The 27255-nt window shown below is 44.6% G+C and overlaps 1 protein-coding gene across 5 annotated transcripts in view; it reads left to right on the forward strand.

The window, feature by feature from the left end:
• The window catches only part of Exn (Ephexin), a 197379-nt gene that overhangs the window by 84114 nt on the left and 86010 nt on the right, over positions 1-27255 (forward strand). For all 5 annotated transcript variants that reach the window (XM_075686831.1, XM_075686833.1, XM_075686829.1 and 2 more), the window contains exons 5-9: positions 3348-3408; positions 3578-3658; positions 7345-7416; positions 11390-11504; positions 15047-15145. In XM_075686831.1, coding sequence (XP_075542946.1) covers positions 3348-3408; positions 3578-3658; positions 7345-7416; positions 11390-11504; positions 15047-15145 — 428 coding nt within the window. The remainder of the gene's footprint in view (positions 1-3347; positions 3409-3577; positions 3659-7344; positions 7417-11389; positions 11505-15046; positions 15146-27255) is intronic.

A 27255-nucleotide genomic window follows, 5' to 3' on the forward strand; every position in this document is an offset into this window, starting at 1 on the left:
AAAGTGCGTACTCCTCCGTAATACCTAGGCACAGTCTTCAGATATCTTTCTCGCAGCTCACACAAGCATCGGGCAAATATGGCACACCTGTTGCATGTCTGTGCGTTGACAAAATGGAAATCGGCGTTGCAGCACACAGTAGTCTCGTTTTCACTCAGTGCATACGGCGGCCGCGTCTCTCCAGAAGTGGACGGTCATCATCCATAATTTCGTTGATAGCGATGGTAGTGTCATCAACAGCAGTTTCTTCGAAGAGTTGTTTCGTTTTGACTCGACGCATACGGCAGTCGCATTCCTCCAGAAGTTCACCATCGCCACACATGATCGCGCTGATAGCAACCACAGTTTCATCCGCAGCATTTGCTGCAAACAGTAGTTTCGTTTTGACTCGATGCGTACGGCAGTCGCACGCCTCCAAAAGGTCACGATCGCCATGCATGATGCATTATTGAGCTGATAGTGACGGTAGTTTTGTCTGCATCAGTTGCAGCAAACAGTAGTTTCGTTTTTAGTCGGAGCATAGGGCAGTTGCATTCCTTGAGGTCATGATTGCCGTCCATGATTGTGTTCATAGCGCCCGCACTTTTGTCCTCAGCAGTTGCAGCAAACAGTAGTTTTGTTTTGACTCGACGCGTTCGCTGACTCAAACGGTCACGATCGCTGTCCATAATTGTGTCAAATGCAACCGCAGTTTCGTCCGCAGCAGTGGAGGAAGAAAAACTGAGGAGGGGCCCTGACGTCACTCTTTGTGAAGCTAAGTGAAGCCGGAAGTTGGCTTTGCTCCGCCATCATATAGAGTCAGTTCTCCTCTCTTGTTTAAATCTCTCACGAAACCACCCCGCGCTGCGCGCAACCGGGCTGCTCAGATGCGCGCACTCCGCAGCCATACTAAACAAAAGGATGTAATCGCGATATCTCATTGCATTACCGCTGCCGAAGTCATGTTGAAAGAAGTTCATAATGAACTTCGCAAATTGTGCCATGAAGTCGAATCGGCTTCTTTTACCGACTTTTATGAAAGTAAACATGCTTTATAAGGCCAGCCACCTGAACTATTCTCATCAACCTCAGGTACCGGCCGCTGCCCGATTCTTGTATGTTTTTAAAGAAGGACGCCTTTATCGCTGCCTTGTACTTGCTTTTCTCTGCCTGGGGTTCCTGGGGCTCTCAGATGGTCTTGCGAGCTAGACGTATGGCGATACGAAAAAAATGTACGCTTTCTCACTGCACTTCAAGAATGCACTGGAGACAAGTACGACACATTGACCCATTTACGATCCATTGGGAGTTTATGAGCACAAGCACATATTCTTGCTGTGGCTTTAGAAATCGTCGTACAGATTTTGGGCGGCCACGCATCACTACGACAGCGTGCCAGCGAGGAGGCAGAACGTCATTTCTGACTCCACGTTTAGATTCATTGACTGCAGCCTGAGGTGCCTTCTTCCCACACTAAATAAAGCTTCACAGAACAAAAGTTTTGTGATAGCCGGCGCACGGTGCAGAACAGTACACGCGTAAAACCAGCCGACGTGTGACCATGGAACAGCCGTTTGATGTGTTCACGGGAGAACATTCTGTGGAGCCTTGCTCACTCTTGCAGCGCATCCGCTAATCTTCATTTTCCTGCGCTTCTCACGCACACAGATTACATACGCCTGCGGTAGGGAGGATCCGTTCCTTGAGTCAAAGCAGCTGCTTCTTTCCCATCTTCCCGGATGAAGCATCGACTGGCCGGCGAAAGGTGCCAAGGGCAGCAAAATGCACATATTCTGCATAACGCTCAATCAGCACGTGTATCATGGTACACCTGTGCAGGTGTGCATGAACTTTGAACTCACTCTGCCTAAAAGACTTTGTGCTGTCGCGAGTACTGTGAGAAACAAGCAACAGTTAAGCAACATGTGTTTTAATTTTTACAAAAGCAAGTTACTGAATGGCAATGTTCTAAAACCAGGACTATGCATTCTTGCATAACGCATATTCTACGTGCCGCAAATGCACCACGTGCTGTCAAGAGCAGGAATCACTGACCTGCAAGGCGTTCACTGTACAGATTCGGAAACGCATCGGTTTCGACTTGCACTGGCATGTTAAGATGATTCCGCCGAAGGGACCAAAATTTCTTGTAGATGTTTTCTTCGTCCATGTCCATTGCCGTGGCGCGATACATTGCGTACAGTGTTTCATGCGCTTTCATTTCACGAGCTGTAGTTCCTCCTGTCCCACCTGGGTACAGCAACATCCGGGAGAGCACGGTCCAGACAACACAGTGCAAGAAAACATGCAGACGAACGCAAACCTGCCCACACGGTGCCTTTGCCACGGTATGAAAACTACAGAGCAACACGTGTGTGTGCACAGAACTATAACAAAACCGCCATTGTGGCCCGAAAGCATAGCCGCTACAGTAAAAGAAATAAAAGAACAGCAAGAAAAAGGAGAACCTACTACATCATTTCCTCCACGCTTTTCTCCTAGCTCGCGGAGGGGGTAGGGCCTCTCCTCAGTTTTCCTTCCGCCATGCTCGCAGCAGTTGCAGCAAACAGTAGTTTTGTGTTGGCTCGGTGCATATGGCAGTCGTGTGCCTCCAGAAGGTCACGATCACCGTCTGTGATTGTGTCGATAGCGACCGCAGTGTCATCCGTAGCAGTTGCAGTAAACAGTAGTTTCATTTTGACTTGGCACATACGGTAGCCCTATGCCTCCAGTAGTTCTTCGTCGCCCTCCATGATCGCGTTGATAGTGACCACAGTTTTGTCTGCAGCAGTTGCAGCAAACAGTAGTTTCATTTTGACTCGGTGCAAAGCGGTCGAGGATCATGAGTGTTGGCTACATTGAGATGGACAGACATCAAAAGTGTGTCTCGAATGAATTTGGCGCATGCCACGGCTGCGCTGCGAAGAAAGTTGCAATGCCTTTGCCGCTGTGATTGCTAATCAAAAACGAGATCAAGGGAACTGCAGCTTCTGCACCAGTTCTGTGCAAAATATAAATAGCATTTGTTGATTCATACAGTAAATGAAAGCGTGTTGATGTAGTACGCATTTGTTTACAGCTTTCTTGATGCCCTCAATTATTCAACATTCACTTAATCACTGAGTTTTGACAATTTTTACTTCCCGTGAAATATGGATTAATGAGTTTTTACCATATTTACAATTTATGACAAGGCAATAAATAGCACAAGCTGCAATGGAAACAAATTTATAGTTTGCCAGTCAGTTTGTTGTTGTCGTCCAACTGGCAGTACCAGTCCTTTTGACTACCCTGTGACATTGTTTTAGAGGCGGCTACTTGTGCCACTAGTCCAAAGAAGGGTGCTGTAATCCACTGCTTTGGTGCAGTGACCCACCGTGGTGCACGGCAGAGAGCGACAAGCCATATGAGGACATCACCTGGGAGATGGTGAGTGGACCTTTTTTAGCACTGTTTGATGGAAGTCCTACCACACCATGAGAAGCTCTAAACTGCGTAGGCCCAGCAATTTTGTTGTATTTGTGAGCTAATTGCTGCTGAAAGTCTTATTTCTCGCTAGTTGATGCTCAGTGTGATCATCTCCTATTTGCTGGTGCAGGTGGATGACAGCAGCTCATCATCGACCACTTACGAGCACCTGTACGAGCCCATCTACGATGTCCTTGACCACCAACTGCCGGTGAGGTGCAGAGGCTGTCACCTGAATTCCGACAAGAGATTTACTTCTGAAGAAGCACTTTTAATAAGGGGAACACACAAACATTACCTCGGAGGGACACAAGCTTTTAGGGACAGGAAAGGCCGATACAAGCTCAAGCTGCCCAGCGCCGCAAGCCACACAAGTGTTTGGCGTGCGATTTTTCGCACGACTGCACACGTCCAGTGTGGCTTGCAGTGCTAGATGGCTCGAGCTTGTATCGGCCTTAAACTTTTCTGACCTCTAATGTTTTGTAGCAAAGGAACTCTAGCAAAGGCGGGATATTGAGCACCATTTTTATTCAGATGCGGTCCTTGCAGTGTGCAAGTCTCCCGGCTATGAACTATTCTTGTGCCCTGCAAGCAGCTCAGCTCAAGCATTAGTTGGGTCAGGAGAAAGCACTGTAGTGGATATAGCATTCTCTCTGTTGCATTTCTGTAAACCATTATGAAAATATCTTCTTCAGTAATTTTCCTTCAAGTGTCAAGACATGCACTTGTATCACATGCACTCCTCAATGGTACACGTGACTTTGTTCTGGTGACATGCCTGAAGTGTGCATGTTGCCCAGAGTGAGCAATTCAACCGACACAAAATAAGGAAGGGTTTGTTTACCTGTTAGTAGTAAAGATACACAGGGTCTTTGACAAAAAAAGCATGAGAAACCTTGTAGTAGCATCAGTTTGAGGCTGCTTTCTCGGGTAATAATAACAGTGCCTATATTTTCTGGTGTACATCCTGCAGACTAACATTTTGCACTGGGTGAACTACCTTGACGTGCAGACTGCACATGATTTTTGTTTTTATAAACGCTGGCACTGTCAAACCAACAGTTTGCGTTACCACGCAGATGATGTGCTGCTAGCACCTGCAGCTATCTTGATTCTAATATTCTGGTTTTTGTGAAAATAATCTTTATTTGAACATTCTTTTTAGTTGCTTCTTGTGAAAGAAATCTTCTGCGCGTGCATGTGTACTTGTGGTATTTATTTAAGCTCTTGATTTCCTAATAAATATTCCGTTAGAGTGAGAGTAGCAATCATGTGCGTGCCTCCTCTCCTCGTATGCTCCATCCTTTTCTTTTTCTTTTTTTTTTTTTTTTTGCACTACAGTTCAAAATGGTCAACCTATGCTAAGTCACCCAATGTATGACAAGGTAATAAGTAACCTCAGCCGCAATGAATACAAAGCTGTAGTTTGCCAGGTTGTCGCTGTCATCCAACTGGCAGTACTTTGACTGCTCCTGCAACATTATTATCAGGGAGTGTACTTGTGTCACTAGTTTGTAGAAGGGTGCTGCAGTCCATTGCTTTGCTGCAGTGACCCACAGTGGAGTACAGCAAAGAGTAAGAATCAATACTACAAGGACACGCCCAATTTTCTATTTTGCTAGAGGCATTGCTTCTCGAACTTCTTCAGAGTTTGCATTCGAGTTTCATGCAGCAAGTAAGTTCCACGTGCAATTATGCCATCGGTCAGGCACTGGTACGGAGGGCCTGCCGATAGCCAAATTTGTCATTTAGAAAAGCGGACAAGTGTATTTTCAGTTTGAAGAATGCCATTTTTTCTGCATGCGGTTGTGTGGCTTGTCCTTGCTGGAGAGCAAGTGTTCCATGCGCAGATTTAGAGCAAGTACCGCGTACTGGAGGACGGAAACTGGTTGGAGACCACTCCGGATCTTGCATTGCAATTCAGCCTTAGTTGGAAGGACACAATAAATACTCTTTTAAAACTAACATGTTTTATGCCGGGCTCCATCGAAAATTTGTCCCATGTACCTACGTCATGCAATCATCATCATGCAAATGCACGAGATGGCAATACTTTGCCATTTTGTGCCTATCTAATGATTAGGAAAGTAGGCATGGAAAGTTTATAAAGATTTGCTTTATTATAGGGATTCTACTTTTCATTACGTATATTTGTTGCAATGAGGATATTGAGGTATCATCTGTTTTATTACTGGGTAAGTCCGTAGAAAATATGGCTGAAAGCCTAGACAGTTGTAAAGGTTGCAAAGATAGTAGTTCTTGCAAGTGTCTTGCGGTTTAACTGAGTCGACATCTACAGGTGATGGCATTCCTGGGGCATTTCTTGTGCTTTTTGCAATGCGATCCCTGACCGCTGTCATCGTCCGGTGGCGGCGTTCTTGCGCATCTGCTCACCCTTGAACATGTGCAAAGAACTCTTAAGACTACATTTGCAGCACATATGCACTCATTGTCATGTAAGACACCCGTGATGCCTGGTAGCTTCCGGATTGCAGTTTACACTGCACAACTGCAGCACATGCCTTGCATGCTTGCTATCACCATCATTGATTTGCTCATTTCTTTGGCCTTGTTGGTTCGCCGAGACAGAACAGATCGTCAAACATCCGTTTGCAAATGATAAAGGTCTTTGTTGTCATTTAAGCCAGTTACATCTTCACTGTTTTATGAGTTGTGATTTCCTCAAGAAAAAAAAATATCATATGCTAATATGATCTGAATCGTTGTCCATCACTGCAGCAGAACAATGAATCGCTTGCATGCTGTGTGGTACTATCTTACTTTATGTTGTCTGCCTCACGAACGTTCCAGCCAATGGCTGTGGAGGCACTACATCATGCAGGCTTCCAGATGGATCCACAACTTTCTATGGAGTGGTTTTAACTGCTCTGTGGAGTGATCTCGGCTTGAGATACACTTGATATCTGCCATTGGAGCACTCATGCTCCAAAAAGGGTAGAAAAGTTTGCTGTGCTCCAAACCTGCCACTAGTATTCAGCGTAGGTGTAGTTGAGCACTTGAAGAATGTCAAGTTAGACGTCGAAAGTGTAATAAGTTTTGCAACAGATAACTAATTGCCCCCAGAGGTCTAGCTGCTAGGTTTGGACAGTCCAATAAAAAAAATTTTCATTAGAAATTCTATAGTCCGGAAATTACAATACTTGACAGCGTTTTATGTCTTGGTGCTGTTCATAACAACTGTATGTGTGAATGTTCCAAATGTCTGAGATGACAAGTTCTCTGTGCATAAGAATTGGCAACTGGTGAGACTTCCAGACATGGGTGAGCTGTCAAAGTAGACAAATGAACTAATGCTGAATTAACAGAAGTTGAGCCTATAGCTAGAGGGTCTCCAATTTTCACCTCCCAGCTTCCTTGGACTAGTGAGCACCGATCTCAAAGGTAGGGCTGTGGTGTACTGCAGCTGCTGGAAGCGGTTGCAGGAACCGGGAACACGTCGCCATCTATTTCCTTCCTTTGCAGTGCTTTTCTTGCACATGCATCTCCAAATGTGCTCAAGGCCCCCACAACTGTGCAAGCCATCCGCTAGTGAAGTCCTGAAAAGCTTGCGTTTGGCATGTGGGGCCTACATTGAGAAAGGCACACATCCTGCCAACCTGTGGCACTTACGTCCATTCGACTTTTTAGCGATTTTTTCCTATCCAAGACCCGTGTACCCCTTTAAGTGACATTTATGGGTTGAATCATTTGCTGTTCAGGCACATTTGAAAGATTATCCCATAATGTATTAGGTGAGCAGGTCACATTTATTGTTTCGCCTGCTTTGCAGGTAAGTTTTAGTGAAAGCTACTCATTATGCCTTGGCTGTGCTGAGTTATTAAACTGGCATAAAAAACTTGACTCGAACGCCACTAACTGGACAATGTCTTCTCATAGGGCAACCAAGAGGATTGCGCCAGCGATATCAGGGTGGAGATCTCGTCGCACTGCACCACCAACCTCCCCAAGGTGGGTCTCAGCATTTAATCCGAGATGGCTTCGAGCTGAGTATGCCTTAGGGCTTCATACACCACGGGACTTCTTCCTCCGAGGACACCCTTGTCACTCTCTACAGTCACCTGTAATACTAGAAACGTCGCAGTGCTTTAACTTGTATGGGTATTTAAGGCTCATTAATATGCCGTGTATTTTTATGAAATACCAGGAGAATGTGCAAGAAGATTCTCAAGACTGTACTTACTCCAAATATCACACATTTGTATTTCGCGTGTATTTGTGTAATTTCTCACTAAAATGACACACAATACATTAGAAACAGTGGCAACAACAACATTGTCAAGCAATTGGAATTGTTGCAATCATGCCACTCAGGACTCTTGTTCTGAAGCATACTGGCCTGGGTTTTGCCAAAGGCAACAAATGCAAATGCTAACATACAGTATTTTCCCATATGCTCAAACTAATCAAATAGGGCAACATTTTCTTTTTGTTCAAAGCAGCCATAAAATTTTCTGCTGTACCTAGAAAGTTTGTCACGTGTATGACCCAGTGATTCCTCAATCGTTGTGAAAGTACGTAAGAATGTGCATTAGAAGGGAAGTTCTGTGGAGGTCCACTACGCGAAAGAAGTTTCATGAAGGGAAAATTGTTGTTCACCCGAAAATGCCGTGAAGTGGCAGTGGAGGATTATGAAGGAGAGCTTTTGCAGTTGAAGAGAAATTTGTGATAGTACCACCATTCATCTGGAACAATTGTTTTTCCAGTCAAGTTAATCAGGAGGCCGGGGCAATGGTCACTTAATCAAGCATCACCTGGACTGTTGAGCTTTTTTCGATTGCTTGATGGTGATTTCATGATGCTCCTTTGAGTGCATTCCTCAATCGCTTTCTTGTGTGATGAAAATTTTTGTGCTCAGCTTACGTCAAGAATGGACTCCAAGCTGCTAATTGGCTTGAGCCACTTAAGATCAATGATGAAAAAGTTAATTAGCATAGCTTGGTTAATTACTAAGCAAATATAACTTAGCAAATTACTAAGGGGTGTCCCACTCCTGAGTAATTTCAATCCTGTGCCAGTTGCTGCATTTTGACACATATGCAAATTCCTGCACTAAACTGTGCCAAATGCAGAAAATTGATGGAAATTCGGCCACACTGCGCCACAACGGCTTCGGCATGTGTGCTCTGGCAGTGGCTGCAAACAGCAAGCGGATTCGCTCTTCAAAAAAGAGTGCAGCCTTTCACATGCTGCACTCAGCGTGACGATGCCTCCCGCACGTTTTCTCATAATTTTTGCCCTTATAACTTTTTGGCACTTCCGGCAAGTGGGCGGCATGCGCGCAGCCATGCACTCGTCGCTGCTGGCAGAACGGACAGGGTGGCTTTGTTTTAGAGTGCACTAGAATGCTGTCAAGTGGGCCGAGTGGTGTGGCGCTCCCTATAGCAAAACAACAAAAAGTAGGCTGTGGGTGCTGCGAGCAAATCAAGTATTAGGGAAGCGCTCGCTGCAGCGCGAGCGGGCGTCTCTGTCCCCAGGGCTGGTATAACGTAAAACTATTGCAATCTGTTTTTATGCCTATTTAGGTGAGGCCTGAGCCATTTTGACACTAGTGTCACATTTGGAATAAAAAGTCGCAGCTTCGCCCAAAAGGCAAAGCATCGACTGCAATAGCAAATTAGTAGACAACTATACGAAGTAAGGAGAGTAGCTTTATCGGCCGTGTACTTTATTCTTTATTCAAAGCTTACCCCGCATTGCCCAAAGGCTCTACAGCAGGGGGGTTACAGCATTGACATAAACAAATCTTCATTTTTACAACACACTTGCACTTGAGACAACTTGTTCCATTCTTTTATGGTTCTAACAAAAAAGGATTTTACGAATAGGTCCGTCTTGGTATGCAATTCCCTTATTTTGAAAACATGGTCAGTTCTGTATGAACGGTAATGAGGTTCTTTAAGGTATTTTTCTTTGTTAATCCTGTTTTATCATAAAATATCTGGAAAAAGAACTTAACCGCAATTTTTGTCGGCGCAAGGAAAGCAGTTCCCACTCAAGTTCATTTTTTATCTGAGTGCAGCTCTCCCCCCTCTAGTAACATTCCAAGACGAACCTAGGGGCCCGTTTTTCAAATTTCTCTACTTAATAAATCAGTGTAACTTGCGAAGGATCCCATACGGCACAGGCATAGTCTAGTATAGCTTGAACACATGTTAGATAGGCTATCTTTTTTATGTTGCGTTGTATAAAATTTAGTGCCTTTCCAGCTCTCCCAACCACATCGCTTACATGCGCATTCCGTGAGCAATTGGATGAAAAGACTACACCTCGATGTTTATATCTAACTGCTTTTTCTACAGGCTCATTGTTTAAGAGGTACTGAGTCTCCATTGGCGTCCGTTTCCTTGTAAAAGAAATGTGGACACGCTTTGTATTATTTAGGTTCATTTTCCACATAGAGCATCGATCCTGAACACATTTCAAGTCAGTTTGCAGCTGGGTAACGTCACTATTACTCCTTATGTCTGTACACAATCAGTCATTCACAAACAGTCTAAGATGTGATGAAATACCCACTGAAATATCATTAATATAAACTAAAAGTAAAAGTGGCCCCAATACAGAGCCCTTGCAAACATTGTATGTAAACATTCGCTTACTAACTAAATTAAGAAGCATGGTGTCACCTGGGCGCAAGCAAACATAAACACCTCTTGCAAGATGACCGCAGAAACTCACTGTTATAATGCTGTAGTGAGGAAGCATAGCAGCAGCAAAAAGTGAATTGACTTTTGTGCTGCCTCTCGCTTAGTGCAAACTAAGCAGCGAAAACACAGCACACACGAAGCTTTCGGCACTTGCACTCTGTCCCCATTGGAGATCGCTCTCAACATGGGGCCCGTGTGGCCACGCCATACCTAGCAGCCACCGGAGCTCAACGCCACCTGCCCCCTGTACCTTGTGCGCAACGGAAGACGGCGCACTTCCTCCCCACTTTTCTCCCTTGCATGTGTGAAGGTGAGCGAACGATGGTGGCTGAATCTTGTGCACCCAAGGGAGAAAAGCAGGGAGGAAGCGCGCCGTCTTCCGTTGCGCATAAGGCACAGGGGGCAGGTGGCGTTGAGCTCCGGTGGCTGCTAGGTATGGCGCGGCCACACCCTTGGACGCTTTCACTCGCACATACAGCATATGGCGTGCGACGACAATGTTAATTCCCCTAGATGTTACATGGAACGTCACGCCGATGCCGATGGCAGAAATGCGCTTGGAGTGCCCATATAATTGCTGTCGCAATAAAAGCCGGTTGCAAGAGTTTTACATTATACCACCCCAGGGTTGATGAAGCTTTCTGGGTGACATACGGGTGACATATCGTGACCCAGAAATTGTGTTACTTCGTTGATTGGACTGCATAATTTGAGAACATTTTCCGCTATCTTCATGAGTGTCAGCGTGGGAATATATAGTTAGCTCATAGTGCCACCGATGTTTTTGGCTTTACAGGAAAACATACGCTATCCCGCCGCTCGACCCACTCTTCCATTCTGGTACGTTATAGCTACCAAGTGCACTTCTGCTATGTGTTTCGTGTTGGTTTATTTCGTGTTTCATCGTGGTATCGAAGTGCGCTGTCATATTCCATTATTCCACCAAAATTCAGATTGGCCTGCTCTAAACTGCTTCAAAATGAAATTTTATCTGCTTTGAATTACTCCAAAATGAAATTTAGTCTGCTCCAAGCTGCTACAAAGTGCAACTTTGTCGTCTCAAAACTGCTCCAGAACGAAATTTTACTTGCTTCAAAAATTGCTCCAAAATGACTTTGGGCAGTCGCACCCCTGTCAGTGCTTGGACACTCGCATGGTGAAAATAATGTTATCATAATTCGTTTTTGTTTTAGTGCAGTGAAAGTGCGGCCAGTATAGCTATGTGCTGCTCTTGGGTCTTAGTTGTGCAAGGCGGGATTTGAACTATCCTGCAGGAGTCAGCTGGCAAGCCGTTGGGCGACAGCAGCCGACGGAGACCCCTGGCCACTTTCTATGTGCAGCTCTCTGTGGACAGTGCTGCCGCCGCCACCTCTGCAGCCTCCAGCACAGGTGGCTGTCCGGCTGTCCCTGACAAGCATGTGGTGCAGCATGTGTCTGCTGGCACGAAAGCCATTTAGTAAAAGGAAATGGAGCTGCCAGTGTTCAGCAGCAGACTGGAGAGGAGGCCATGGCGCTTTTTGCGTGACGCAGACAGAGTGGCGCCTATTTAAGGATGACCTCGAAGGAAAGCATGGGTCGTACAGACAGTGCATGCCAATTTGGGTGTTTGGTTGTAGGATGGGGTAAAGGTCGGAGAATTAGTTGAGGTGGCCCATTGCCTTCACTCAGATTTGCAAAACAGTCTGCTAGAAGCTCACCGGGGTTGCTTGAGTCTCTCTTTATGATGTGAACAAGGAGAAAGAAAATTGGCTCGATTTTTGTTAGTCATGACCATATAAAGCCAATAGGCAGTGAAGCCAAGGTAGGCATGGGGTAATTAGCTGTGGTTGCAACAAGCTATCTTTTTGTCCACTTTCATTTCCACTTTTCTTCACTATTTTCTACATTTCAATTTCAACCGCAGCTAATTACCTCTATGCTTTCCTTGGTTTCATTGCCTGCTGGCTTTATATCGTGTTAATGCTATGAATTCCTTTTTTTTTTTTCTGCATGGTGGCATCTAGTTTAGTAAAACCTGTCGCTTCTTTGAAGGAGCTTAAGCTCAAAAAAAAGTTTTGGCCGATGTAGAGATCCAGGTGTCCTTCATCGAAACCAAAATAAACTCTTTAAAGAAGGGAAACGCAGCACTGAGGCGTTGTGCAGAAGTTGAGAGTATGCAAAGACAGTTGAGGTTGGCAATTACCAGCTGCTGAGAGAGACTCTCACTTTTGACAATGTTCGGGCCTCATACCTATGAGCTTGCTATCAGTTCACAGAAATGTCTCATATTCTAAAATATTTGCTTCTGTATGCTTCTCCTTTTTATTAGTATTTGAGAATGTTCAACTCTATTTGCAATTGTTCTTACCATCTTTTTTTTTTAAGATATCTCATTTGCTGTGCATTTTACTAACCCCTCGCTTCTTTATTCTTTATGAATAAAGTAAACACTATTCCTTACTATTCAAACTGGATTAAGTTACTATTCGAACATAATTAGGTAGTTTGTTTTTTTAACATGCTTACTAGGGAATGACAGAACCGGGCGATATGGTGTCAGTCCGTCTTGACAGAAAACAAAGTTCTCTGTCACTAAGGAAATTTTGCAAAGGCACTCAGGGAAAACGTGGCCAGGGAACTTGAAGATGTCAACTGAGTGGACACCCTGGCAATACTGGAAAAAGTACACTTTACATTTATTCTGCGGTATTCTGCCATCTTAACTGAATAAAAAATCACCAGAGGGCAGGCACTATGTGAACGGCGTTCACTTTACCTTGATAGGTGTTGTTCATGGTAGCCACTCTCAATATTTCTCATTGATTGTGCACGAATATGTTTAATTAGCTGGATTTATAAGTTTTACCTAATAAATCTTATGTTAAATGAAAAAGTTGTGGATGACATTGACAAGTGACCGCTAACAACATTCAAAGCAACCTAGGATTTGTGGAGACTTTTGAGAAGAAAGAAAGCCCATGAAATAAGTAGGAAGGAATGAAGAAAAAAAAGAACACTGTGACCGTGACAACCCTTCTGTGCACCAAAAATCGCATCAATCTTTACGCAAACCACGTCAAACAGTGGCACTGGGAACGAGCGGCCACACTTTTTTCTTGTTGTGTCGACAGTTATTGGCCTCCACCTTCGGTCCCTATCACATGCGAAGTAGCAATATCTCGTAACGGTTCGCTTCTGAACTGTTACAAGACCGTGACCCAAGTTTGCATGTTCATAATATACGCAATGCACTGATGACGTTTACATAGGAGAGCGCTTGTATTATTGGTGCGGGGACGCGTCACGTGGATTAAAAAAAATTGTAGGCCTCGCCTTGCTTTATTTTTTTTGTGTTGTTGTTTCTGGGAGAAAAAGGACCACACAAGTTCTAGGTCGCTATATATGTGGTTATCAGTCATTTCTTGACGTTTTACACAAACTTTGCATTGGCATTTTATTGAATAAGTAAGGCAGTAAATGTTAGTTCATTAAAAGAAATATTAGTTGCTTGTTCACAGGAAAAACAAAAATTCTTAACTGGCATAACACCAGCATATGAACGAAAAGTCTTCGGATATTTTTCTTGGCCACTTTTAGTTGGCACATCCGACATGTAATTTTATTTTGATTTCTGAGAACCCTGTATGGGTTTCCTTGTAGCTTCATGCTGCAGTCAGGTGGTTGACAGTTTTTCCCTGTCGCGAATTTCGCTCGCCTTCCAGGCTTCTGCAGAACTAATGTGCCGTAATCTAGTAGTAGTTCTGCTAAGTCAAGAAAGGAACACCTTTTCATCGTATGCCTGTATTTCACTCATATTGACATTTACCAAGCTCATGCTCCAAACCTGCTCCAGAGTGCAAAATTTGCTGCTCCCAGAGCTGCTCCAAAGCTTCCTTGGCTGCTTCCATTCCTGGTCTTGCTGCTTGACGTATTCTGGTTGAATTTGTACCTTTTCGTTGTGTTGTTTGTGTAGGTTGTAGCTGTAATTTCTTTTTTCTATTTCACTGCATTGTACAAGTTGTATCCCGCCGTGTTGTATTTTTTTATTATTATCGTCACATGGGACTGTGTTTCTGGCTTTATCCTATGTATGCTGCCCCCACATGAGATACCTCAACAGGGGCCTTTAAGGGTTATTAAAGGATCATGATGGGGGGTCAAGCATGCAGTTATTACTGGAACAGCAATGGGGGGTGCCAGTGGCTATCTTTAAGTGAGCTTAATTTGCATTGAGTTCCCTGCCATAAGTTGTGCTGAATCACCACGGGAAGCTTGGCCATTGTGTCAGGTTGTGCTACTGCTTGCCCCTGCTGCTGTCCAGTTGAGCACCACCCGAATTAGTGTGTGGGTGCAAGTGTGATGAGTGACACATTTTGTCCCAATTTCAGCATATCTGAGAGGGAGAGGAATACGGGTGTGATGTGCCTGCCATTTATGGCTCCATACTTCAAGGAATAGTTTCCTTACAAATGGCACAAAGAGGAAAAGCCTTGGGTATTCAGCAGCTGTGAGCATGCTTTGGCCAAGCACTGCATGCACAAACATTACGGGGACAATGAAGTCTGCACATTTAAAAAAAGGAGTCAGGAGAAGTTCACTTACCTCCTTCATGTGTGGGTGGGCACCACTGGAACAGTTCATACTGTGTGCAAATAATTGCCAAAGAGTGTCCAGATTTAGCGACAAGCATAGTTGAAACTGCCATAATTTATTTATGCACCGCAAATTATGTAATTGAATGTATTAAGTGTAAGTGTTGAGCACTTAGTTGGTCTTGTTTGGCTAAAAGATAGTATTATATGAAGCTGCAGCATGCGTGGCTTAACGTGTCCATGCCCAATGCATTCTCATGGTGGCTGAGGTATTGCAGCGCCCTCTGTTAATCTTTGTGTAAAACTGAATGGCGTCACCTTGAGTGTGCAAAGGGAACTTAGTCTGTCTGTCGCATGCAGGGTCACGGCCACAGCGACGGCGCCGCTTGCGTCGCATGTCAGCCGTACCCAGGCGACCCCAGTCACCACCACCTCTGCCACCAACGACAGCTGCTGCAGGTGTGTTCAGCAGCTCCTGTGCACATTGGGGCCTGCTTGTCTCCCATATGTGCATGCCCTCCAGGAGCATTTCTAAACGTTGCAGCAGCCGAGCATGTTTCTATGGTACCCATTGCTCCTTGTGTCGAGCGATTGGCCCTTTCTGTGGTCGCTTGTCTTTTGTTGCTGCGCTGTTGGCCTACACTGATGCAATCTTCAGAAAGGCATGTTTCAATTAATTTATGCATTCAGAACATGTTATCAAATTAGACATTACTGGAAATGGCTCATTACAATGCTCTCTACCTGCGCCGTCAAGTGGCTGCTTTACAAACAGTGGATCCGCAAGGTGTTCATTCAGCGGTCAGGTGAAAAAAAAAAGTGCACTCTGTAGCCTCTCCTCAACACTTCCAGTTAGGAGACTGCAAGAAACATAAATAGAAACATAAACTTTTCAGTGGGATCCCTTTTGTCCAGATTTGCACAAGGCTGTGTCTACTCATTAGTGGAAAAAAGAAAATTTCACATCACACAAACCGTGCAAACCACCATTGGTGTCATTTGGCAAGTTGCATAGTGTTTATAGTGGTGACACAGTGCACCAGGCAATGAACTGGAAGAGACAAGACGTCGACTCTCAGCTCTAGTACTAAAAATTTGTTCATGCACACTTACCAAAAAGAAAAGGCCCCTGCAGGTGGCACAAAAACTAAGACCACAAAACATACTGCAACGCAAGAACCACACCTTTTCTTTTTAATTTGGATATGAATTTTTCTTTAGGTGTGGCCCATGCAGAAATAGTGGAAGACCAATGTTTCTGGTGCATGCTTCTTTTGGATCTGCTTGATTATTTGGACTTCTCCGCAGCACCATCGCCTGCTCTATAGAAGTAGTGTGTAACGGCAACCAAAAAATTCAGGTATCGTGTAGTGCTTCGCTCAATTTCTTGGGCGTGATCCATGTGCTTAAGATTGCAAAAATGGTGTGCACGAACCAAGTTGCTGGTATTGCCTTGCTTTCATTGGCTAAGCGTCTTCTGGCTTTTTGAGCACCATGCAGCGAATAGGTCTGTGTCAACTTCGAATCAAGTGAAAAAGCTACAGGGACCGACGCAAGTGATGCAGCCTAGCCTGAACCCTTTCAGGGTCGATTTTTTTCACCATAAGTGACTGCTCAGAGTAAAGCTTTTTTTATTGCAGATTCCAATTCTTCTGAGAAACCTATTTCAAAAAAGATTTCATGTAATTTGCTATCCGGATTTGCTATCCTGAGAGGATAGCAAATCCGGTGCAGTCGGCTTCGCCAACTATCTGCACTTTGAAAATGATCAACAAACATGCTACTCAGACTTGGAGAGTGAAGCTACCACTGATGCGACCATGTGCAATGACAGCGACGACGACGACGCTAACTAGCCCTCTCGAGCACCCGCTCTCAGGGAAGTTATCGGATTGCTGAACGTTATCCGCAGCTTTGTCGAGTGCCATGGTGAAAATTCTCAAATGCTGCATGTAGTTGACCAACTAGAAAACATGACCCTTGGAGCCTCGAACTACAGGACATGCCAAACCAGCATCTCTGATTACTTTAAGTAATCCAAATATTGCCGAATGAAGGTAGCGCATTCCTGCAGCGAGATTTTTTGCCTGGATTGCATTTGTTTGTATGTTTGGTTAATGCGAAAACCTGCTTAATTCGAATATTTTTTGCGGTCCCAATGACTTGAATTAACGAGGTTTCACTGTATTTGATTTGTATTAAAAAAATTTGATATTCGCATATCCCTAAAAATAAGCAATTGTTAGTAGCACCTGGTCCTGTCAACTTGTGTTCAGGGTGTCTACCAACCGGGAAAACCGGGAATTCTCAGGGATTTTGAGTAGTCTGGAAAAACTCAGGGAAAACTCAGGGAATTTGTGCTTCCATCAGGGAAAATTAGTTGTAATTTTATTGAAAGGGTCGAAAGTTGAGGTAATGCTGGCTCGAGTAACAGACAAGAATCGTAATGAATCGTCTTTGACGCCCTATCGTCGGCTGGAGGAGTTGCCAGTGTACATTTAACGACCGACTTTCTGGATTCCCGATAATTTGGACGGCTTCGCGGCACCACCACGTACCCCATAGAGTCAATGTATCAGAATGTCTGAAATTTCGGACGCAAGAACTCTTCGCCGTCCGATTTTCCGGTCGTTTTACCGTGACCGCATGTCTGAAATGGCATTAGTCAAAGCCACCATTTCTGCCATTTTGATTACCTCGCTGCCTCGAACCGGCGCTCTCGCACGCAGATCCGCTGGCAACCGTAGCCATCACTGTGGTAACGCTAGGCCTAGCTGCTTCGACGTTCGCTATGAAGCTTCTTGCCGTTGGGTGTCGTGTTTTTTATTGAAAGAATTCGCTGTTGTCAGCAATAGCACTGACTCTGCCTTTGTGGTCCTCGCGATTGGCTTAGAAGCTTCGTAAGCCCGGAGCGTTTTATAATGCCGGTTCCCGAAAGTCGGCTTCGCCTCTCTACAGAAGTCTTACTTGGTGAAGCTCACGAAAAAGTATTGCAGTGAAGCATAATAAGCGAGGGAAGGGGCTATTGCCATGGGAAACAGTATGTATTCCTTAATTATACACGCGTACACGCGGTATTTCCTGTCACAGTACGAGCACCGATATGCCTAATACTTGTACCGACAGGCCTTCAGAGCATTTTCGAATGTGCCTGTTGCGTTTTGAGCCCTTAACGGCAGTAAATGACATGCATTTATTTTTTTCCAACTGGCCGATTTTTCTGACGTTTTCGCGACCCCTAGGGAGTTCAAAAAGTTGGACGTGGGCTAGGCACCTGACCAAGAAGGTACTTCGAATGGTTTGTGGGGCGAACGAATGGTGAAAGGAGGACAAGAACAGAAAGGATTTACACATTGAGGAATGAACGGGAAAGGAAGTGTGCTGCTGCTGTTTTGAAGGGGCTTGAGCTCAACAAAACAGTGTTGGCTGATGCCGAGATGCAGGTGTCCCTCATCCAAACCAAAATAAACTCTTTAACGTAGTGAAACAAAACACTGAGGCGTCGCGCGTGGGCTGAGAGTATGTCAGGACAGTTGAGGTTTACTTACGAGCTGTTGAGAGAGAATCTCAATTGTGACGAAGTTAGAGCCTCGTACCAATGAGCTTGCTATCAGTTGATAGAAATAGCTCATATTCGGAAATATTTGCTTTTTTATGCATCTCCTTTTTATTCGTATTTGAGAATGTCCGACTCTATTTGCAATTATTTCGAAGACATTTTATATGCTGTGCCTTTTACTAATCCCTCCCTTCTATTCTCTTTTTGAATAACATAAACAATACTCCTTAGTATTCAAATTGGACTAAGTTTTTTTTTTTTTTTTACTTTGTCGTATTCTTACTAGAAAGTGACAGCATCGGGCGATATGGTTTCAGCCCGTTTGACACGAAACATAGTTCTGCATCACTCAGGGAATTTTGCAAAGGCACTCAGGGAAAACCTGGAAAACTCGGGGAATTTGTATATGTCAACTTGGTAGACACCCTGGTGTTTCCGTCTTGTTTCTTCATGTAGTGCTCTGAAATGTTCGTAAAAGAATCCAATTTTCTCAACTTTTTTTGTAGTATTTGGACAGAAAATTAAGGGCCCCTACACAAAACTGTATCATCTGAGCACCTCTTGTACATTATACAAACTTCCATTATGAGTATATGTGCAAGAACAAAACCTTTTATTGCAAAAGCATTACCTGCCCCCCATTACGTAAAGATCCATCGGTGTAGTCGACTGAACGATGGTACCAGAAATGGCCGATGGCGCAAGGTGTAAAACCACATCACAAAATGCTTGGATTGATGTCAGATTTTCACGGAGGTTCCTGTCAACAAAGTAAATAATGGTTCTGAAAGAAAATTCGGTAAATTTCGGTCTGGGTGGTAATCGAACCCAGGCCTCCGGGGCGCGAGACGAGCACGCTTCCCCAATGCCACAGTGACTCCACAGTTATTGCTGAATCAAGGAGTGGCCTAGTGCGTGTGTCACTGCACACATGATGGCTTAGCCAATGGGGACGAGGTGGTGCCATGTCATTAGTGTATAAAATGAGTGTATAAAATAATAAGCATCAATGTCCCATTGAACAGCACTGAGCGGCCCTTCGAGTTGTGCATGTCTCATGGGCAAGCAAGCGCCCGAGACGCTTGGCTTGTTTTGAGTTGGCCTTAGCGAGATGCAGTTAGAACGCAGGCAAGGGCTTGCGCTGACGAGGAATGTGCGGAAAAAAATATTTCACAAAAAGGACTATAATGCTTTTGCATTCCCACACGTAAGCAGTCTTAAGTGTCTCTGCTGCATTTTTCATATTTGTGCCAGGTGACGACTTGAGAGATATTTATTGCTTCTTTTTAAATCTTTTCTCAGTTTTTGCAAGTCATGCATTTCAAATACAGTAGAACCTCAATACAATCCCATTTTGTACAATTTCCTGGCATCAGCATTCATAATCGAGAACATAGAAAATGACCTAATACAGTTATGCTTCCTTTTTACTGGTTTATATGTTCCCAGAAAACATGGTCATTCAGCACCAACATTCAGTAAATCACCAAACATGCTTCGTTTTTATCGGTTGACATGTTCCCAGAAAATGTGATTATTCGGCGCCAACACAACACGTAAATCGCCAAACTGCCATCGTATGATACATTTTCCAGCTGCTAGATCCCATAAGAACTAGAAAAGGCACGAGCAGTCGAGAGCATTAGCCACGGCAGCTTCTCCGCAGTGCTTGCTCGCGTGTCACAGGAAAGTGCCAGCATGCACTCAGTTTCTTCTTCGAGTAGCAGTAAATGTTCTTGCAGGTCGTCGCACATTGCATTCACTGCTATTGCCGCCAACCCATTGTGATCAGCATCTTCACTTGTCTGTTTCACAGTGCATACAGCGTAGTGCTGTTTGAAATGTACTGCATGCTGCAGGCGGCATGAAGTGAGCATTGTGTTTTGCTCTGGAGGAATCGCATTTTGCCATCGCCCACTGGCTGAATTTTGTTTTGGTATCTCATTGCCATCTATGCAATAGAAAACAACAAATTGTGTCTTGGGCAGTTCGGTCCCCACTGGCTCGGTGCATGTTGACGTTGCGTGCTGCATCAATTTGCACAACGCTTTGAAATTACGTAGATGTCTACTGCAGCCGAGTCCGCCAAACTTTATTGTGACTTTGGGTCGTACAATTTCCTGGTTAGTACACTTTTTTTATTGTGTTTTCGTCCAAAATGCATCGGAACTTTATTAATAAATGTATGGCCATGTCTGGCAGATGCTCCAGCGTTGCACCCGTTTGGAGGGCATTAGCCTGTTTCATGCAAACGCGATGGGTGTGCTGCAGCGTTCTAAATGTATGTAAGCAATGTGAGTTGCTTGGTCAAATCAGACAATGAAACCTGCCCGGCTCTCTTGTGTCCAGACTGCCCGGGCTGCACTGAGATCCTCTTCTACCCGAGCTCGTTTTCTTTTTTGGGGGGATGTGCAAACATCAAAATTTTCATATACAAATACTTAGCATCGAATATCGAATATCAAATAATGGTATGCATACACCCGTTTATTAGCAAGTTGTGTTATTTTAACATGCTGGAACATCACACTTACATTGTGAACAGTAAAATATAAGACTAGCAAGCCGTTATCCTAAAAGATCGCGTATTTGGCTCATGTTAACTTGGAAAATTGAGTAATTCCTACTAGCTATCTGTCGCGGCCAACCTGTGCCATATTGTGTGATCATAAACTCGGAGGCACTTCACCCTGTACCAGTCATGTCACCCATCGCATTTTCTGTCGCGCTCAGGTTGGGGATGGCGTTGCACAGGAGCACCCTCGCTGTGTGCAAACCCGTGCCCCTTGCTACTGAAAGACTGGCTTTTCCACTAAGCTTGGGCGTCCAGTGGCTAAACGTACTTTACAGGCAAAATTTCGGCGGCAGCACGAAATTGTCACAAAATTCGGCACGAGATCACTCGCATATTTTTCGATTAGACAGAAAGAAACTCTAAAAACCGTGTTTGCTCCTGCACAGCCAGCAATATATTAGATTTGCTTAGAATATTCATATCTAACCAAATATTCGAACATTTTCGAATACCTGGTTGCTGTATCAAATACACCTATGAAAAAGATAATGTTCTATAATATACAAAATTTTCGAATATTCGCATAACCCTAGTTCTTTTCGTTAAAATTTTTTTTTGCGAGTGGGTCTTACCCTTTACCACAGCTTTTGACGTGCTCACGTCCAATATGGCAAGTAATACAGGTTGTCCAACATAACTTGAGCCAAAGTTTTAAAAATTAAAGGCACTCCAGACGCGAGTTGAACTGAATGCATACTGTTAGCACTGGCCTAGAGTTACTCGGGCTATTTTTTATTTTTCCCTTAACTAATGGATAAGCTATGTTTAATTAATCAGATTAATTAATCAGTATTGGCTGCAGACCCCAAGTGTGATACGCAAAGTTGTAGAGCACCTTGAGAAACCTTTCAATAAATTGTTTCGAACATGATATATCGCACGTGGTCCTTTTTTCTGCGTTCCAAAGAAAGCCCGCAAAATATTAAAAAATACCACATGATGGGGGCGCTTGCGCACTGTTATTGTGCTGCTCTCAAGCGTGCAATGGATGAACAAGGTCGGCTGTAGCGAGACTGGCCCACGACAGGGCGTTATCTCTGGTGTAGGTATCTGGGCATGCGGCTTTTATCGCATGATGGTGCAAATGTGTGCTGCTGGCCGAGCGGTGCCGAAGCGATGAAGCGTCTAAAAGACGAAAGAGAACAAGAACATAGCTTTATTTGTTTATGCTTGAAAGGGGGGGGGGGGGTCAAGAGCTGGCAGCTTGCTGACGGAGTGTAATGGGGTTGGGTGGGGAGGCGGCGTTAGGGGCTCAAGCATGCAATGGATGAACAAGGTCGGCTGCAGCGAGACTGGCCCATGACAGGGCATTATGTCTGGTGTAGGTATCTGGGCATGCGGCTTTTATCGCATGATGGTGCAAATGTGTGCTGCTGGCCGAGCGGTGCCGAAGCGATGAAGCATCTAAGGAGACGAAAGAGAACAAGAACATAGCTTTATTTTTTTATGCTTGAAATGGGGGGGGGGGGGGGGGCAAGAGCTGGCAGCTTGCTGACTGAGTGTAATGGGGTTGGGTGGGGAGGCGGCGTTAGGGGCCGGAAGGATTTGCCTGTGACTTTCAACCCAAAAAGTGCACTTTTATTAAAATGCATATGCGAAGGGGTCACCATCTGCTGCAATGCAGATTTGGCATCTGATAGGCACATCTTCCGAGGCGTTCTTGATCATGCTATCAGGGATGGAGTTGCAGACTTGTCTTATTTGTTTTTTTAGGTTCTCTAATGTTGTGGTTGGTGTTCGGAATACTTGACCCTTGACGTAACCCCAATCCACTGCTGCGGGAATATTTCATACAGCCATTTGCAAGCTTTGCTGCTGCCGTGCGCGAGAGCACCATCATGTTGATACCAAATATCCTTGATCCTAGCCAATGGAACTTTGCAAAGAATATCCTCAAGCGCCCCATCAAAGATGTTGTTGGCGTATCTTTCGCCTGTAAACGTGTTATCAAAAAACACGGGGCCAATGATAGTGCCACCATGAATTCCACACCACACATTAACCGACCACTTATATTGGTGATGTGTTTTCAAAACCCAGTCAGGGTTTTCATCGCTCCAATAGTGAGCATTGTGGATGCTCACTTGGGCATTACATGAGAAGGTAGCTTCATCGGTCTACAGTATTTTGTTGACAAAGCCTTGGTCCTCTTCCGTCTTGATTATAATCCACTTTGCAAAGTCCTTTAGATTTCAGAAATCGCAGGGCTCCAACATCTGGTGCAGCTGCACATGGTATGAATGAAGTTGCCTCTTCTTAAGTACTCTCCACACTGAAGACTTTGACACTCTAGCTTCAGCACCCATACTACGATCATTTGCATGTGGGTCTGAAGAAAACTTTGACAGAATATTTGTCTTTACGTCCTCGCCCATGATTGAAGTTTTATGTCGTTTCTTCATAAAATTCCCAGTCTGTCTCAGCGTTTCATATGCATGCACAATCATCATTGAGCGAGGACGCATACCTGGATGCCAGCGTTGAAATAGCTCAACTGCGTGCCTTCTATGTCCACTTGACACACTCAGAGCCAAAACCATATCCGCTCTTTCCTTATTGGAGTAAGCCATATCTGCTGCTCAACATTAGTCACAGCCAAATAGCGTTGCTGTGGAGAACACGCAGGGATATGGGCACCTGAGGAGCACTGGATATATTGCAGTTCACTGGGATTCATCCAAACGAGGTTTATAAGGTATGGTCTACATCCGGCAAACTGGAACAGCCTGCAAGCACACTCTCTCAGAGACTGACGTGCTGATCACGGTGCACAAGTGTGAAGCCAGGCGCGGCCACCTGATACTGCGACCACGAGGCGACGCGCACATGTGGGGTACGAGATCAAAAAAGAATAGACAGCAAGTGTGAGAAGGAGAGCAGACTGGGCCAATACGAAAAGAGTAATTGTTTGAAGAAAACATGCATAATCTTACTTGAATATAGCCAAAGTTTTTTCTTACCATTACTTAGTTTTGTCCCTGTGTGATTTATCCGCTGTTATTCAAACCCTAATGTTCAGAGTTGTAGCATCATCATTCAATTCAAAAACTACTACAAGGTCATTTGAGTGCAAAGGCAAAATTGTAGCAGCCGTCATTGCCTTCCGTCGTTTCCATGCGCTTCACCCTTTCCTTCTTTCAAGCAAAATCAAAATGCTGCTTTCATCTTTTCTTTTTTGTGGCCTTAGACGCTTTATCACTTCGGCAACGCTCGTTCAGCAGCACACATTTGCGCAGTCATGCGATAAGAGCCGCATGCCCAGATACCTACACTAGGCATGGCACCCTGTCGCGGGCCAGTCTCGCTGCAGCCGGCCTTGGTCATCCATCGGACGCTAGACAGCAGAACAATAACAGTGTGCAAGCACCCCATCATGCAGTATTTTTAAAACAAAAGCTTTACTGGTCGCGAACTTGCGATTTCGCCGTGGCCGTGCTCCGAGGAAGCACATAACTTTACACCGCGTTCCTCGTTGTTGTGTTCGCCTCTGCTCACTTTGCCAGCTGCGTCGCATGCCTGATAACATGTCGGAGGATTGAAAAGAAGAGATCACCCGCCGTGGTTGCTCAGTGGCTATGGTGTTGGGCTGCTGAGCACGAGGTCGCGGGATCGAATCCCGGCCACGGCGGCCGCATTTCGATGGGGGCGAAATGCGAAAACACCCGTGTGCTTAGATTTAGGTGCACGTTAAAGAACCCCAGGTGGTCAAAATTTCCGGAGTCCTCCACTACGGCGTGCCTCATAATCAGAAAGTGGTTTTGGCACGTAAAACCCCAAATATTATTAAAAGAAGAGATCGCGTGCGCCGCAACCACAGTTGAGGTGGCGGTGCGGACGGCAACAATTCTGATAAGCAGGAGGAGGCCTGGAATCGACATCGGAACAAGGTGAAGAGGAAACAAATCGGCCAGGAAACAGACGAACAGCATGCCAAACGACTGGCTAAACGCCGCAACATAGTTAGACAACCAGACTAACCTGGACTTGCAGTCAAGATTAATCAAGGCTAACCATGCTATGCCTTAGCTTTCACTATGTATATCCTGGCATAGCCAAGCTAAACCACTGCCAATTCTTTTTATATTTTGCGGGCTTTCTTTGGAACTTGGAAAAAAAGGACCACGTGAGATATATCATATTGGAAACAATTTACTGAGAGGTTTCTCAAGGTGCTCTACAACTCTGCGTATCACATTTGGGGTTCGCAGCCAATATTTAAAAGGTTGATTAATGAAACATAACTAATCTGTTAGTTAAAGGGAAAATAAAAAAGTAGCCTGAGTGACTCTAGGCCAGTGTCAACATTAGCATTCGGTGCAACTCGCGTCCGGAGTGCCTTTCATTTTTAAAACTTTGGCTCAAGTTATGTGGGACAACCTGTATAGTATACAGAGGGAGGCCCCGTAGTCAAACACTATATCGGGATCGTCTCTAAAAACAGTTGTCATAACAATTCAAAGAACAGTAGCACATCAGTAAAGTAGTGCGTAGGAAAAAAAAAGATGTTTACAGAACAAAATACAGAATTTATTTTTTAAAATAACGATGTTTTAGCAGATATCATGGTAGCAAGGCAAATCACAGTATAGCAGAAAATTTTTATGGGTATGAAAAAAGACAAAGAGTTTATTCGCATCATCACGAGAGCACTCAATAAAAGAAAAAAAAAATTAATGCAATAAATATTCTGTTAGTCTGGCCATAATAAGTGTATTTTAGTTCTCTTTTTAATTGGTATGAAGATCTTGCATTTTTCATTCACTGAAATGAATTCACAGTTTGTTTACCATCGTTAGTGCACTCTCGCTAAAAGAAAAAGTGGCACATCCAACGAGTTGGAATCTATATTCAGCAAAGCTTTGTGAGAGTGCATGAAGAGTCATGACACACCCACAAAGGGGGTGCACACAAATTATACTGAGCCTTTTGTTAACCCTTTGAAGGTCGAATTATTTTGAAAAAAAACTTTCCCAGGTGGTCAAATTACTTCATTGCAGATCTTGAATGTACAAGATGTATAAAGTCGGGAATAAATAGTAAAAAAAAAATTAGGAACAGTATTTTGGTGTCGGCATCACTCGGAACTGCAAAATGTTCAATAGTATTTCAGAGTGTGGTACTCCTTGAAACACGGGTCTCTGCACAGCGCCTTATCGCAGTCTGCACACCTAAAATGCGTGTATGTTCTTCTCTTGAAGCGACGAGTTGTGTTGGCGCACACATCACATCTTCCCTGCATGCGGCTGCCTTGGGCAGAAGTCTGAGGCACCCTCTCGCGTAAGTGCGCTGCCGCAGAGAGGGAGAATACCTCACGAGCGGCGGTGATAAACAAGCTAAGAGCAGTGCCAATCAAGATAGAAATCAACTTCCGCCGCCCCTGCGATAGCGTGCCGACAAAGAGAAAAATTACGTTTCGCGCGCCTCCGTTGCGATCACGTGGAGGAACTGAAACCGCGAAAGCGTGTTGCCGCTGAGAGCGAGAACACCTTGCGAGCAGCAGTTATAAACAAGCTAAGAGCAGCGCCAATCAAGATAGGAATCAACTTCCACCGCCTCTGCAAGAGAGTGCCGACAAAGAGAAAAATGACTTTTCGTGCACCTCCGTTGCGATCACGCGGCGAAACCGAAACCGCAAAAGGGGTGTTGCCGCAGTCTGCGCGATGCGCTGAAGCTAGAAATCAGTTCTGTTTATCTCCCCAAGAAGGTAGCACAGATATCAAACGCTTCTTGCAAGTCCTAAGAGGTGGGCGCACCTCAGTAAGCATGCATCATCATTATGGTGCAAAATTTCAAACGGAGGGTTGAAACCATACCCATACGGCAAAGACCTTGCGGGACAGAAAACCGCCGCTGTACATGTACGGCAAAAACTTTCAAAGGGTTAAGCAGAGTCTGATTACTAGCAAGCACGACGGATACCTTGAACACATAGTGGTTTCAGAGAAAGCATGCACATCCGTACGCAGCGCAAGAAGCCTTTACTTCCTCATTACCATGCAGCCACGTACATGTGAAGGCAAGCTTCCTGGTTGTTTTTTCCCCGCATGGCTGCCGTCGCCGCCATCTGGTATTAGTCAGAGGAAACCGGCAGCATGTGCAGAGCGCATACTCTGCTGAGATTAGTTGGCCTATTCGGCAAAAGAACAGGCAGGCTGCAGCCACGGTCACGAAAGGCAGCGAGGCTCGCAGAGAAAAACTTCGCTTTTGATTCTATGGAACATAAATCTGGTGGTGCTATAAATACACAAAGTTCTACTGTATAAGGTTGCTATTTGTACAGCTATTTGTCATCGCTATGGGCGCAAGAAAACACTGAAAAAATGTCTTGTTTTTCTCGTCATGGCAGTGAGAACAAAATACTAATCTGCATAAAAATCTTTAAATTAAAAAAACATATTCTTTAGTGTGGTTTCTTATGAGACTACCATAGTTGTT

This window comes from Dermacentor variabilis, chromosome 3, assembly GCF_050947875.1.
Source record: "Dermacentor variabilis isolate Ectoservices chromosome 3, ASM5094787v1, whole genome shotgun sequence".
Lineage (NCBI taxonomy): Eukaryota > Metazoa > Arthropoda > Arachnida > Ixodida > Ixodidae > Dermacentor > Dermacentor variabilis.